Source organism: Carcharhinus amblyrhynchos, chromosome 28, assembly GCF_965287045.1.
Source record: "Carcharhinus amblyrhynchos chromosome 28, sCarAmb.v2.hapA, whole genome shotgun sequence".
NCBI classification, from domain to species: domain Eukaryota; kingdom Metazoa; phylum Chordata; class Chondrichthyes; order Carcharhiniformes; family Carcharhinidae; genus Carcharhinus; species Carcharhinus amblyrhynchos.
This window is the reverse complement of record NC_137351.1, coordinates 34,597,820-34,614,596: the sequence shown is the minus strand read 5'-3', so window position 1 is coordinate 34,614,596 and position 16,777 is coordinate 34,597,820. Positions and strand designations below refer to the sequence as shown.

The window sequence follows — 16,777 nt, the reverse complement described above, 5'->3', positions numbered from 1 at the left end:
CTGTCTCCTATCTGCTAACCAATTCCTGATCCAAGTACCTAAATTACCACCAATCCCATACATCTGCATTTTCTGCAGAAGCATACCATGGTGAACCTTATCAAACGCCTTACTAAAATCCATATATACCACATCTACTGCCTTACCCCTATCCACCTCTTTGGTCACCTTCTCAAAGAACTCAATAAGGTTAGTAAGGCACGACCTTCCCGCTACAAAACCATGCTGACTATCTCTAATCAATTCATTACTCTCCAAATAACTATAAATCCTATCCCTAATAATTCTTTCTAAAACCTTGCCCACTACAGAAGTAAGACTCACTGGTCTATAATTCCCAGGGAAGTCTCTGCTCCCCTTCTTAAACAATGGGACAACATTCGCTGTCCTCCAATCTTCCGGTACTATACCAGAGACCAACGACGACCTGAAGATCAGAGCCAGTGGCTCTGCAATCACCTCTCTTGCCTCCCATAGAATCCTAGGGTAAATCCCGTCTGGACCAGGGGACTTATCTATTTTCAACCCATCTAGGATATCCAACACATCCTCTGTATCAACTACAATACTTTCTATTTTACACCCCTTCACCCCAGTGACCTCCTCAGCTACATTCATATCGTCCTGCGTGAACACCGAAGAGAAATAATGGTTCAATGCCTCTCCAATCTCTTCCGGTTCCACACACAACTTCCCCCTACTGTCTGTAACTGGCCCTAATCTTGCCCTGACCAACCTTCTATTCTTGACATACCTATAGAACGCCTTAGGATTCTCCTTAATCCTATCAGCCAAAGTCATCTCATGCCCTCTTCTAGCCCTTCTTAACTCCCTCTTCAACTCCCTCCTAGCCAATCTAAAGCTTTCTACTGCACTACCCGAGCCCTCAAGCCTCATCCGATCATAAGCCTCCTTCTTCTTCCTAACCAACAAATCAACTTTTTTTGTGCACCACGGTTCCCTAGCCCTACCAATTCCTCCTTGCCTGACAGGGACATACCTATCACAGACCCACAGTAGCTGCTCCTTGAAAAAACTCCACATTTCAGACGTTCCTAGTCCCTGTAATCTCCTAGTCCAACCAATGCTTCCTAATTCTCTCCTAATGGCCTCATAATTACCCTTCCCCCAGCTAAAACTACTGACCCGAGGTTCATGCCTATCCCTTTCCATCACTAAGGTGAACGTAACCGAATTGTGGTCACTATCACCAAAAAGCACACCAACTTCCAAGTCTAGCACCTGGTCTGGCTCATTTCCCAGCACCAAGTCCAATATAGCCTCACCTCTAGTTGGCCTATCTACATATTGAGTCAAAAAACCTTCCTGCACACTTTGAACAAAAACTGACCCCTCTAACGAGCTAGAGCTATAGCAATTCCAATCAATGTTAGTAAAGTTAAAATCCCCCATAACAATTACCCTATTACTTTCACTCCTAACCAGGATCGTCTCCGCAATCCTTTCCTCAACCTCTCTAGAACTTTTTGGAGGTCTATAAAAGACTCCCAACAGGGTGACCTCTCCTCTCCTATTTCTAATTTCTGCCCATACTACCTCAACAGACAAATCCTCATTAAACTTCCTCTCTGACACTGTGATATAGTCCTTGACCAATAATGCTACTCCACCCCCCCTTCTACCTCATCAGTGACCTTCCCTCCGGCACAAGATCAGAAGTGGGGATGTTCACTGATGATTGCACAATGTCCAGCACCATTCACAACTCCCCAGATTCTGAAGCAGTCCATGTCCAAATGCAGCAAGACCTGGACAATATCCACACTTGGGCTGACAAGTGGCAACTAACATTCATGCCAAGCAATGACCATCTATCTCCAACAAGAGAGGATCTAACCATTACCCCTTGACATTCAATAGCATTACCATCAGTGAATCAAACCCACCAACCCCACCACCCCACACTGCTTTCAACCCCTTGGGTTCTCCCAGAGCCCATGCCCTCCTATTTTCTGGTCTGACCCTCTCCCACAATCCCACCTGTCTTTGTATCTCCTGGTTTGATGTCTTCTGCTGCAGGCTTTACTAGCTGATTGCTGATCAGGCTAAGGTGGGAAACAGAGGAGAAATATTTACTAATGAGAACCTTCAAATTGCAGGAACTCCAAGTGAGTTTCCATTTATTTTTATACCCTACTCCCAACCACCGCCCCCATCCCAAGCAACAGTTCCCATCTGGTAAACTTTAGGATGAAAGTGTCCCATCTGTTGGGTTGTTGTGATCTTTGAAAAGGATCAGTCTTGGTTATGTTTCATTGGCAGCAAAACCAAAGTGAGAACTCCATGAGAGCAATCTGATATAGACCCAGGTAATAGAAACTTGACTGTTTAATATTTGTAACCCAGTATTCATGGAAAAAGTGATATTGTACATATGCTGGAGCCAATCTGATAAGGTGCAGTGGTAAGGAAGTGTCAATTTGTATTTTCTGTTAGAAAACCTTTCAGTTTACACGCAATATTTCCATTCACTCTCTGCTACTTGGTCTGTTTATAAGTTTTCAGAAGTTAAAACCGATGGAATTTTGATGAGAGACATTGGATATTCGAATCACTTGCTGTAACTCACCCAGATTGGATCGAAAGCTCTGTGGCTTTTATAGATCTGATTTCCCAGCTGAGGGCGATTATAGGGGGATGAACATCTTGTCTTAAATTAAGTGTAGTCTGGGTGTGGTGTTTCTGGGTCGTCCTAACCCACTTGTCTGCAGCTAAAGAGATTTTATGAAATGACTAACATCCTTTAATGCTGCACATTGTGCAAAATTTCCATGGTGCTTTCTTCAGTTTCTCCATTCCGTCTGAGTTACAGAGAATCGAGAGGGAGATGCTCAGACCCTGATGGACAGAAAGCAAATGCAGAAATTATTTTGATTTTCTTTGTTCTTTTGTTGCAGACATTCCTGGCCAGACTAACATTTGATTTTATTCTTTGGTAGGATGTGGGTGTCATGACTGGGCTAGCATTTATTATCCATCCCTAATTGCCCTTCAACCACTGCAGTCCATGTCATCTATGTACACCCACAGTACTGTCAGGGAGGGAATTCTAGGATTTTGACCCAGTAACAGTGAAGGAATTGTGATATATTTCCAAGTCAGGACGGTGAGTGATTTTCAGGGGAACCTCCAGGTGGTAGTTTTCCCAGGGTACTGAGGCAGAATGAAGGTGAGATTCCCAGAGAAAGTGAGAGGGATATAAACCCAGAGACAATCAGAGAGGAAGAACAATAATGAGAGTGAGAGAGAGAGGCAATGAAAGAAAGTTTCCAAGAAAGATTGCGATAGTGAAGAGAATGAGAAAGAGACACGGAGGTAATGAGTGAGAGGTAGAGAGGGAGAGATAATGAGAAAGAGGGAGAGATTGAGAGTAAATGACTGAGAGACTGAAACAGTGAAGATGAGCAAGAGAGACAAGTAGTGAATGAGATTGACAGAGAACAAGAGGGTAGCAACAAATAGACCCAGCAAGGCAGGGGTTGCAGTGGGGAAGAAGATGGCCAGGCACTGGGAAGGCTTACTGAAGGAGAGGGTTATCATTTCTGGCAAAGTAATTTATTGAGAAGCTGCATTATTTGCTGTCCTGTCCAATGGGAAAGATTGATTTATAGAGATACAACATTTCACCAAGTATTCAGCCACATTGTTACCAACTGTTTGTTTTTTTGACCGAGTTTTCTGAAATTTTCTAAAACATAAAGCGACACAGTGATCAGCACTGCTGATTTCAGCTCTAGGGATTCAGGTTCACTCCCAGCCTTGGGTGACTGTGTGGAGTTTGCACATTCCCTCTGTGTTTGCATGGGTTTTCTCCCACAGTCCAAAGATGTGCAGGTTAGGTGGATTGGCCATGCTAAATTGCCCCTTTAGTGTCTGAAAATGTTGGTTAAGGGGCTTTGTGGGGTAAATATGTAGGTTGTAGGAATAGGGTAGGCCGTGGGCCTTATTAAGGTGCTCTGTCGGAGTGTTGTGGTAGACTTGATGGGCGGAATGGCCTCCTACACTGCAGGGATTCTATAATTTAAATCAGACACTAAGACTCCAGAATTTGACTCTGAGACACTGGTAGTTTTGGTACCTTGTGCTGTTTTGCCATCTCCCTGTTGGAGACATTGACTCATCTCATTCCCAGAACATCTCTGCAGGAGTTCCCCAGGGTAGTGTCCTAGGCCCAACAATCTTCAGCTGCTTCATCAGTGACCTTCCCTCCGTCACAAGGTCAGAAGTGGAGATGTTCACTGATGATTGCACAATGTTCAGCACCATTTGCAATGCCTCAGATTCCGAAGCAGTCTATGTCCAAATGCAGCAAGACCTGGACAATATCCACACTTGGGCTGACAAGTGGCAACTAACATTCATGCCAGGCAATGACCATTTATCTCCAACAAGAGAGGATTTAACCATTACCCCTTGACATTCAATAGCATTACCATCACTGAATCCCCTACTAGCAATGTCCTGGGGGCTACCATCGGCCAGAAAATGAACTAGGCCAACCAAATAAATACTGTGGCTTCCAGAGCAGGTCAAAGGCCAGGAATCTTGCAGTGATTAACTCACTTCCTGACTCCCCAAAGCATGTCCAGCATCTACAGGTCAGGAGTGTAATGGAATACTCTCCGCTTGCCTGGATGAGTGCAAGTCCCACAACACTAAGGAACCTCAACACTATCCAGGACAAAGAAGCCTGCTTGATTGCTACCCATTTCACAAACATTCATTTCCTCTATTACTGACGTATGGAAGCGGCAGTGTGTGCCATCTACAAGATGCACTCCAGGAGCTCACTAAGGTTCCTTGAACAGTATCTTCTAAACTCGTGACCTCTACCACCTAGAAGGACAAGAGTAGCAGATGCAGGGGAGCCTCAAGCCACTCACCATCCTGATTTGGAAATGTATCGGCATTGGGCAATAATTCTGGCCTGGTCAGTGACATCCAGTCCATGAATAAAAAAATTAGTTGTTTTAAAAATGACTGATGCCAAGTACATTCTTCCAGTGCACACACTCTCTCAAAACAGCAGATTGAACAGATGTTAATTCCGTCAGCTCTTTGAGTGCCCTGTTGCCAGAATTTGTCAATCAGACGTCTACCAGCAGCTCAGGTGTAGATTGAATTGTTAATTGGAATTTTTCAGGGAAGGGTGATATTTGGGAAATAGATTCAGTGCACTTTGAACTCGAGAAATGGATTGCTTCCTCTATCTCCCAGAAACTGTTGTATAAATCGTGTTGTACACTGTGAACTTGCAGCTTTCCACAGGCTCCACATTACACTCGTGCTGAATAAATGAGCAAATAATATTTTTGTTGTATGGGTTAGGTGGATTGGTCATGCTAAATTGCCCCTTAGTGTCAGGGAGTTAGCTGGGTAAATGGTAACCCCCAGGTCATTGCTAGTGGGGGATTCAGTGATGGTAATGTCACTGAATGTCAAGGGACCATCTATCTCTTGTTGGAGATAGATGGTCATTGCCTGGCACTTGTGTGGCACGAATATTAGTTGCCATTTATCAGCCCAAGTCTGGATATTGTCCAGGACTTGCTGCATTTGGACATGAATTACTTCAGTATCTGAGGCATTGCAAATGGTGCTGAACATTGTGCAATCATCAGTGTACATCCCCACTTCTGACCTTGTGCCGGAGGGAAGGTCATAGATGAAGCAGCTGAAGATGGTTGGGCCTAGGACACTACCCTGGGGAACTCCTGCAGAGATGTTCTGGGAATGAGATGAGTCAATGTCTGGAATAGGGAGTTGGCAAAACAGCACAAGATACCAAAACTACCAGTGTCTCAGAGTCAAATTCTGGAGTCTTAGTGTCTGATTTATATTATAGAATCCCTGCAGTGTAGGAGATCATTTGGCCCATCAAGTCTCTGACAGAGCATCTTTCATGGGGTTACAGGGATAGGGTCTGGGTGGGATTGTTGTCAGTGACAACTTTATGGATTGAATGTCCTTCTCCTGCACTGTAGGGATTCTATAAATTCTAATTGTTGCTTGAGGTACAAAGAACAAAGAAAATTACAGCACAGGAACAGGCCCTTCGGCCCTCCAAGCCTGCATCGACCATGCTGCCTGACTGAACTAAAATCCCCTACCCTTCCAGGAACCATATCCCTCTATTCCCATCTTATTCATGTACTTGTCAAGAAGCCCCTTAAAAGTTACTATCGTACCCACTTCCGCTACCTCCCCCGGCAACGAGTTCCAGGCACCCACCACTCTCTGTGTAAAAAATCTGCCTCGTACATCTCTTTTAAAACTTGCCCCTCGCATCTTAAACCTATGCCCCCTAGTAATTGACTCTTCCACCCTGGGAAGAAGCTTCTGACTATCCACTCTGTCCACGCCTCTCATAATCTTGTGGATTTCCATCAGGTCTCCCCTCAATCTCCGTTGCTCCAGTGAGAACAAACCCAAGTTTCTCCAGCCTCTCCTCATAGCTAATGCCCTCCATACCAGGCAACATCCTGGTAAATCTTTTCTGTACCCTCTCCAAAGCCTCCACATCCTTCTGGTAGTGTGGTGACCAGAATTGAAGACTATATTCCAAGTGCGGCTTCACTAAGATTCTATAAAGTGTCAACATGACTTGCCAATTTTTAAATTCAGTACCCCAGCTGATGAAAGCATACATGCTTTGTGCTTTCTTGGCCACCTTCTCCACCTAAATTGCCACTTTCGGTGACCTGTGTACCTGTACACTCAGATCTCTTTGCCTATCAATACTCCTAAGGTTCTACCATTTACTGTATATTTCCTATCTGTATTAGACCTTCCGAGATGCATTACCTCATATTTGTCCGAATTAAGCTCCGTCTGCCACCTCTCCACCCAAATCTCCAACTGATCTATATCCTGCTGTATCTTCTGACGGTCATGGCCAATCCACCTAACTTACATATCTTGGGATAGTAAGGGGCAGTTTAGCATGGCAAATCCACATTACCTACACACCTTGAGACACTAAGGTGCAATTTAGCATGGCCAATCCACCTAACCTACACATCTTGAGACACTAAGGGGATTTTAACATGTCAAATTCTCCTCTCCTCCACATCTTGGGGCGCTAAAGGAAATTTAGCATGGCCAAATATCCCCAAATACACCAACCTTTGTGTTGTCTGCAAACTTACTAATCAATCCAGTTACATTTTCCTCCAAATCATTACAAACAGCAAAGGTCCCAGCACTGATCCCTGAGGAACATCACTTGTCACAGCCCTCCATTCAGAAACGCACCCTTCCACTGCTGTGTGAGAGAAACGGGAAGACAGATAAGAAACTCCGACAGCAGGTGAAGAGTCTCCACAGTGTGACCGTTAGGTTTTAATCAGGATGCTGCAGGATGTGGTGAGCCAGGAAGGAGCAGAGATTTGTAAAACCTCTCTACACACAATCTCTCAGTGACCGTGATTACTCCAGGTGACTCGGTGTGGCAGGAATAAAACAGGAAGCTTTATTCAATGAGAAGAAACTATTTACAACAGAAGGATTGTAACACAGCCCTGCTCCCAACAACTCCCTAACTCACACTGCCCAATCACAACCCCAGGGATACACATCCTTGCATCTGATTGGCCAAGGATCATGTGCTCACGTCATTGGTTCCGGCCTGGTCATGTCATCACATGACCCACAAAGGATTGCCGCTTAAAGGGGCAATCACACTCCTTTCACCCCCCACCCCATCAACTCTGTCAGCTATATCTATAGCAAAACAAAAGAGAAGAATTGTTGCACCCATGATACACAAGCAACAAGATCACAGTCGGGACATTAGGTTAGTCTGTCTGGAGACTTCCGCACCCTGGCATAACACCGCTCCTCTGGGGGCCCCTCAACAGTCAAAGACATGGACACAGACACAGAGGGAGTGGATGGATTAGCTGCCTCCAATATACAGTGTCAGAGTTGCAACTCTGGCACCGTATGGCTCAGGTGTTGCAGTCTCGTCTGGAAATGTCAGATTGTGTTTTCTCCTATGACTGTGGCCTCCATGTCAGTGTCGACCTCCATTTTCAGGGGGCGACTATTGACCACTGAAACAATCTCAGTTGGAGCTGTCTTGCTAAGCTGGAAGATGTAAGTCTTGGAACCCTCTGCTTCCTCCACCAGCTTATTCACAAAAATTATATTCATCAATTTTTTCAGAATCGTTCTGCATAGCCTGCTTTGCTCTACACCTAGCTTGCTGGTGACCCTCCTTTCTGCATCTAAAATAGATAAGTCTATTGGGAGTGGTCTCCCCCACACTGAAAGCCTGCCTAGATCCCGGTGCTGAACAATTCTCTCTCTCCAGAGGCCCCGCTCTGCCCTCACTCAGGCTGTTCCTAGCAGCAGCCAATTCCCATCACAACTGGTTCATCTCACGCCACACGCCTGGTGGCTCTCGCACATGTCTTGCTCAGTTAGTGCACTGGGTCACTTAGGCCATCATGATTGCTTTTTCTTGGTTTCAGTAAGCAGTTTCTTTTGGATGTTGGGATTGTTGACCCCCACAAACCAAACGATCCCTCAACATATCTCCTAATGAAGGCCCGAACTCTGTGCTGAATCAGCTGCCAAGGTCTGACCAGCAAGCTGGAGACCGTTTTCCCTGAATCCCTAACAGCAGAATGGAATTTGTATCTCTGCATGATAATGAAAGCTCAGGGGTTTTAGTGATCTTTAAATAAGCAGATGAATGGGTCAAAGGTTTTTGTATTGGGAGCTTCAATCTCCTCACCAGATTGTCAGTCTATGCCGCAGACAGTGAGCAGAATCACCTCTGCTTCTCTCTGGTTGTTACTTTGTCTAATGCAGTCTCTCAATGCACCGCCCCAACTCTCCATCTCTGAATCAATTGGCATTATTTTCCCGAACAGTAACAACTTTAAAATGGATCCTGTACCATTTCTCCTTCATTCTCCTTCCTCTAACTGCACTGCAGATTTTCAATGACTGATCTAGTTTGTCCTCATCGCCAGTGTGACAACTCGAGGTGACTCGGTGTGGCAGGCATAAAACAGGAAAGTTTATTCAACAAGAAGAAACTATTTACAACTAAAGGATTTATAACACGGCTCTGCTCCCAAAAACCTCCCAACTGGCTCTGCCCAGTCCCAGCCATGGGGATATGCACCGTTGCTCCCGGTTGGTCAAGATTCGTGCACTCGTGCCGCATTGGCTCTGGCCTAGTCACGTGGCCCGAACAGAATCACCTCTTGAAAAGACTACATTGCCACAGTGACGAATAAGGATTTAACCCCCAGGCTTTGCAAGAGTAATGAAATAAGTGATAGTGAATCCACTCCCTGTTTCCCATCATCCCAGCTTTTAGTTTCTTACATTTATTTTGATGAGGCCCAAGATTCTCTAAAATGTCAACATAGCCTGTTATCAGAATAATGTCGACTTTTGGCAGAAAGAATATTTCTCTGCTGGTTTAAATCAAAAAAGATTTGGAGATGTGTACAATATTTAATTTTGTGGTATTAAACTTTAAGTCACTCACACACACACACACACACACACACACACACATGCTCACAGACACCCAAACACACTCACACACACCCACACACAGACATAGACACTCACACACACCCACACAGACACTCACACACACCCACACACACACACAGACACCCTCACTCACCCACACACTCACACACACTCACACACACACACACACTCACACACACACAATCACACACACTCACACACACCCACACACACACACACCCACACACTCACACACACTCACACACACACACTCACACACACACACACACACACTCACACACACCCTTACACACCCACACAGACACACACTGCATTCAATTTACTATAAAATTGTTACAGAGATTTCACATTATTTTTCCACCAATGACATTCTGGTCACAATGACTGTTGCTGCTGCCCACCTTTGGGCAATTTGTGGGTTTTCTGGTGGGCTTTTCAAAAAGAGAATTCGAACCATGAATCTTCCTGAAGGTCAGAATCAGCAGCAACTGTCTGTGAAACTGACTGGAAAGGCCAGCTTCCTGTTAGGCTGATGGTTCTGTTTTTTTGAAGTCAGTCTTTCAGGTCCATAGCTTTGCTGCTCAGACTGATGACAAGAAACTCCATTTGCAACGCTCAGCCCGGGACCTTCTAGCCCCCAGGCCCTGGTGTGTGTCACATCAGCACCCCCCTGTCCTGGGATCCTGTGTCAAGTATTATTTGACCTTAAGCTGCCCGGTGAAGTTTAAATTTGTCTCATCGAACATTCACACATGAAAGAAAGCACAAAAATCTGATGTTGTCGCATCTCTCACATCGTTAGGAAGTAAGAAGTCTCAAAACGCCAGGTTAAAGTCCAACCAGTTTATTTGATAGTAAACTCACAAGCTTTCGGGGTTTGCCCCTTCATCAGGTGAATGGAGAGTTCTCTCCGTGCACCTGATGAAGGGGAAAACCCCGAAAGCTTGTGAGTTTACTATCAAATAAACTGGTTGGTCTTTAACCTGGCTTTGTGAGACTTCTTACTGTGTTTACCCCAGTCCAACGCCGGCATCTCCACATCATTAGGAAGTGCCAGAGAATTTTACAAGCAATGAAATACTTTTTGAAGTGTAGTCACTGGGGTAATGTGGAAAACACAGCAACTAATTTGTGCACAGCAAGCTCCCAGAGTCTTTTTGAGGGTAGGTTGCTGCTCAGTTTCCTCCAGTATTGCACTGACCCATTCACCTGCATTACATCCTCATTACATCCCATTCACCTGCATTACATCCTCAAGTGTCAGCAGTGGAAGCTTGAATCTGAGGTGAAAAGCGCTGTCACGGGTTAGCTCAGACTGAAATACTATGGACAGGTACACTCACTGGACAATGATGAAGAAGTTTTATTTATTTGGCTGATATTTCCCAAACGCAATGTGACAGATTGTCCACTGCTGTCCACTCTGTTCAATCAGCGATCAACCCTGGGTCTTTCTGGTCAATGTCAGCCAGTGGGTTTGACCACAAGGTGGAGCTCCAAGACTGGCGTTTGGTCCAAACGTACATTATTGAAATGTTTCAGCCTAAAGCCACAAGGCTGGAGTCTGCACAAGATGTTGGTCTATCTGAGCCTGACTCCATCTATTTCTATCTTTTGAATGTTACTTTTACAAGTCACTATATACAACAGAGAACTGTGTTATTATAGACTCTCCTGAAGCATCCCAACTGTTTCACTAAGCTTCATTTAGATTTTGGGCAGCAGTCTGTCATTATAGAATGAGATTTTGTTATAATTATTGAACCTTTTTTGAAGGCCAGAGTGGCAATAATGACACTTTTAGATAAATTGCTGATGTTAAAACATGGTTAGTTCCAAAAGTCCCTCAACCATTGTACTGGACTCCCACTGTATAGATTCCTGTTGCACTGGTTGTTCTGGACTCTGGTTGTGCTGGACTCTGGATGGGCTGGACTCTGGTTGGGCTGGACTCTGGTTGTTCTGGACTCTGGTTGTGCTGGACTCTGGATGGGCTGGACTCTGGTTGGGCTGGACTCTGGTTGTGCTGGACTCTGGTTGGGCTGGACATTGGTTGGGCTGGACTCTGGTTGTGCTGGACTCTGGTTGGGCTGGACTCTGGATGGGCTGGACTCTGGTTGGGCTGGACTCTGGTTGGGCTGGACTCTGGTTGGGCTGGACATTGGTTGGGCTGGACTCTGGTTGGGCTGGACTCTGGATGGGCTGGACATTAGTTGGGCTGGACTCTGGTTGGGCTGGACTCTGGTTGGGCTGGACTCTGGTTGGGCTGGACATTGGTTGGGCTGGACACTGGTTGGGCTGGACACTGGTTGGGCTGGACTCTGGATGGGCTGGACTCTGGTTGTGCTGGACTCTGGTTGGGCTGGACATTGGTTGGGCTGGACTCTGGTTGGGCTGGACTCTGGATGGGCTGGACTCTGGTTGGGCTGGACATTGGTTGGGCTGGACTCTGGTTGGGCTGGACTCTGGTTGGGCTGGACTCTGGTTGTGCTGGACACTGGTTGGTTTGGACTCTGGTTGGGCTGGACACTGGTTGGGCTGGACATTGGTTGGGCTGGACACTGGTTGGGCTGGACTCTGGTTGTGCTGGACACTGGTTGTGCTGGACACTGGATGGGCTGGACATTGGTTGTGCTGGACTCTGGTTGTGCTGGACACTGGTTGTGCTGGACACTGGATGGGCTGGACTCTGGTTGTGCTGGACTCTGGATGGGCTGGACTCTGGATGGGCTGGACTCTGGATGGGCTGGACTCTGGTTGTGCTGGACACTGGATGGGCTGGACATTGGTTGTGCTGGACTCTGGTTGGGCTGGACTCTGGATGGGCTGGACACTGGTTGTGCTGGACTCTGGATGGGCTGGACTCTGGTTGGGCTGGACTCTGGTTGGGCTGGACATTGGTTGGGCTGGACACTGGTTGGGCTGGACACTGGTTGGGCTGGACACTGGTTGGGCTGGACTCTGGATGGGCTGGACTCTGGATGGGCTGGACTCTGGTTGTGCTGGACTCTGGTTGGGCTGGACATTGGTTGGGCTGGACTCTGGTTGGGCTGGACTCTGGATGGGCTGGACTCTGGTTGGGCTGGACATTGGTTGGGCTGGACTCTGGTTGGGCTGGACTCTGGTTGGGCTGGACTCTGGTTGTGCTGGACACTGGTTGGTTTGGACTCTGGTTGGGCTGGACACTGGTTGGGCTGGACACTGGTTGGGCTGGACTCTGGTTGTGCTGGACACTGGTTGTGCTGGACACTGGATGGGCTGGACATTGGTTGTGCTGGACTCTGGTTGTGCTGGACTCTGGTTGTGCTGGACACTGGTTGTGCTGGACACTGGATGGGCTGGACTCTGGTTGTGCTGGACTCTGGGTGGGCTGGACTCTGGATGGGCTGGACTCTGGATGGGCTGGACTCTGGTTGTGCTGGACACTGGATGGGCTGGACATTGGTTGTGCTGGACTCTGGTTGGGCTGGACTCTGGATGGGCTGGACACTGGTTGTGCTGGACTCTGGATGGGCTGGACTCTGGTTGTGCTGGACACTGGATGGGCTGGACATTGGTTGTGCTGGACTCTGGTTGGGCTGGACACTGGATGGGCTGGACTCTGGTTGGGCTGGACTCTGGATGGGCTGGACTCTGGTTGGGCTGGACTCTGGATGGGCTGGACTCTGGATGGGCTGGACACTGGTTGTGCTGGACTCTGGATGGGCTGGACACTGGTTGTGCTGGACTCTGGATGGGCTGGACTCTGGATGGGCTGGACACTGGTTGGGCTGGACTCTGGATGGGCTGGACACTGGTTGGGCTGGACTCTGGATGGGCTGGACTCTGGATGGGCTGGACACTGGTTGGGCTGGACTCTGGATGGGCTGGACACTGGTTGGGCTGGACTCTGGATGGGCTGGACACTGGTTGGGCTGGACTCTGGATGGGCTGGACACTGGTTGGGCTGGACTCTGGATGGGCTGGACACTGGTTGGGCTGGACACTGGTTGGGCTGGACTCTGGTTGTGCTGGACTCTGGTTGTGCTGGACTCTGGTTGTGCTGGACGCTGGTTGGGCTGGACTCTGGTTGTGCTGGACTCTGGTTGGGCTGGACTCTGGTTGGGCTGGACTCTGGTTGTGCTGGACTCTGGTTGTGCTGGACTCTGGTTGGGCTGGACTCTGGTTGGGCTGGACTCTGGTTGTGCTGGACTCTGGTTGGGCTGGACTCTGGTTGTGCTGGACGCTGGTTGGGCTGGACGCTGGTTGGGCTCTATTTCCACCCTTTTTTATGGGAACGAATGTGTGCTGAATCCTCTCTTGCTCTTTGAATACATCCAGCTGCTTTTTAAAAATTCTGGAACTTTATACATTAAACACTGAATTTATCCAGATTAATATCCAGGTGGTTGAAATCCCCAAATTTTACAGCACTTTAATGTTTCCATATTTTTCCAAAAGTTAAAAGCAGGATTTAAGAAACAGCCAATGAACACCAAACCATCCAGATCCTGCTTCGATTGCTGAATCAACAACCAAATGAATACTGGAATAGCCCTCACCGAGTTGCTTATGGTTTAAAGTTTTAAAGCCCCGCGCCAACTCCCCCCTCGCTGCCCCGTGTCCCTCACCACCCTCCCCTCGCTGCCCTGTGTCTTTCACCACCCCCCCGTCACTGCCCTGTGCCCCTCACCACCCTCCCCTCGCTGCCCCGTGTTCCTCACCACCCTCCCCTTGCTGCCCTGTGCCCCTTGCTATCCAGCCCTCATCTGGTTCACTAATGGCCTTCAGGGAAGGAAATCTGCCAGCCTTACCTGTTCTGGCCTACATGAGAGTCCAGACCCGATTTGGTTGACTCTTAAATACCCCCAGAGATGGGAAATAAATGCTGGTTCAGTCCTTCTCTTACCAGCACGATTGCTCAGAGTCCTGTTGAGGTGCAGCCGTGATGTGGAGATGTTGGCGTTGGACTGGGGTAAATACAGTAAGAAGTCTGACAACACTAGGTTTAAGTCCAACCGATTTATTTGATAGTAAACTCACAAGCTTGTGAGATTACTATCAAAGAAATTGGTTGGAATAAAACCTGGTGTTGTCAGACTTCTTACGAGGTGCAGCCATCCAGTTTGTAGAGATCCCGTCTCTGCCCGAATCGCACCATTGGAATCTGTATCACTCATCTCTCCAGTCACACATTCAGCTGCTTCTTCCTCCCATGTACACTCAGGATAATCAGAGATTTCAGTCCCACTGTTTGATTTCTTTCCTCACTCCCTGATTTTGACTCTGGCACCAGAGAGGTTACGTACCATCCTGGGTCATGTCTCTGGTTGCAGAAACACCTGTTGCCTTGCTACTGAAAGTGCCACCACTGCTGCTTCCTGGTGGCCACCTTCCTGCCCACCTGGAGCAGCCACCGTGCCAGGGATTTGGTTATTAATATTGATCGTATTGATGCGCTTATCTAAACGCTCCTTAAGCGCCCCTGTCGTATCTGCCTGCGTCACCACCCCTGGCAGCACGGTCCAGACACTACTGCTACTCTGTCTAAAAAAAACCTGATCCCCACATCTCCTCTGAACTTTCCTCCCCTCACCTTAAGTACACAATCCCTTGTATTAGACATTTCCACTCTGAGAAAAAGATTCTGACTGTCAACCCTATCTACATCTCTCATAATTTTAAAGGTCTCCCCTCAGCCTTCACCGCTCCAGAGAAAACAATCCTCAGCAACAGAAAATAACTCTCTTTATACTTCAGACCCTCTAATCCAGGCAGCATCCTGGTAAACCTTTTCTGCACCCTACCCAAAGCCTCCATATCCTTCCTGTAGTGTGTTGACCAGAATTGAATACAATACTCTTAAGTGTGACTTAACCAAAGTTTTATAAAGCTGCAGTATGACATCCTGACTCTTGTACTCAATGCCCTGACCAATAAAGGTAAGCTTGCTATATGCCTTCTTTACCAAAGATTATTTTAACATCTAATTATTTTTATCCTGGGTTCAAAGTTAATGCACATTGTATTCAAAATGCCATTGGTCTATTTAGATCAGAGTAATATTGTGTGTCTTTCAGCTGGATGGAGATGATCGGAGTGACCAGGAGGAGTGCGAAGGGAGTGATGATGAGGACGAGGGAATGAAAAATGGTGCCGGCTCCAAAAACAATCGGGCTGTTAACAGTCACCACACTCACTGAGACCGAGTCTACGTCAGCTCCTGTGACACAGAACAGAAATGGGTGTGGTGATGTGTGTGGAACAAGTGTTGATAATAAATGAGTAATGTGCTGTTATTGGACCCAGAGTAATGTGAGCATTGGCTGCTGTGGGAGTCTCTCCCTGCCGAGTTTCTCAGAATTAGTTAAGAAACTGCAGGGAGACCCTCCCCCAAGTGGTCAGCACTGGTGTGCAGACTGTTGAAGGTTAAACATTATCTGGCCAGCACACTGCTGGCAGAGTGTAGTTAACAGGATGTCCACACCAGCTTCCTCATTGGCTGAACATGTTTGTAAACTTGGTCGTTAACGTTCAGCTTATTTTAACTGAACCCCACTGGACTAACATTGTTACTGAGCTTCATAAGGCATCTTACAGTGTTCCAGATGAATTCTTGTCCAACACACCCACTTTCCATCACACTCAATGAATACAGAGTCACTGGAGTTCACAGCCTCTCCATCTTAAAACTAACCTCCCAATCAAAGTAGCTTTTGGTGGAAAAATATTAAACAGTCACAAGGTCCTCTTTTTTTAATCCAAATTCAGAACTTCTTTGACCTTTATTTTACTAATACTCATTGCTCCTACTGTTATGCAAAACTTCTGAGCGTGATGGTCTGAGCAGGGAGCTGTACTCATATCCTGCACCCTGTCATTTCCATCCATTCGTTTTACAGTTGGAAATGTCCCTGTTTTTCAATTCGGACTGACATTTCAGACAGAACGACCCAGTGTCAAACCCTAAACCTCCAGTCAGAGACAGAACGCACACAGCTGAATTTACAGGGCCGCTGAAGGTGGGAACAGAGGTCCGGGGGCGGGGGGGGGGGGCGGGGGGGTGGTGTGGCGGTGTGAACGGTAGAAATATGGCGCCCAACAGTTAGTTGTAGGATGTTATTCCGGGCACTGCCCATTTAGAGGAGATGAGTGTGAGGCCAGACCCTCACATGGCAGGCAGGTGGTTAGCCCTGCCAGGATGGGGCTATGCCAAAAGACTAGCTGGTGAGAGGTTTCACCCGCCCAACCCCAGTGG

General features: G+C 47.3%; 1 protein-coding gene across 2 annotated transcripts in view; it reads left to right on the top strand.

The window, feature by feature from the left end:
- The window catches only part of cers3a (ceramide synthase 3a), a 108,860-nt gene extending 92,305 nt beyond the window's left edge, over positions 1 to 16,555 (top strand). For both annotated transcript variants that reach the window (XM_080214484.1, XM_080214485.1), the window contains exon 11: positions 15,600 to 16,555. In XM_080214484.1, coding sequence (XP_080070610.1) covers positions 15,600 to 15,722 — 123 coding nt within the window. In that variant the 3' untranslated portion in view covers positions 15,723 to 16,555. The remainder of the gene's footprint in view (positions 1 to 15,599) is intronic.
- Positions 16,556 to 16,777: the final 222 nt, after the last annotated feature.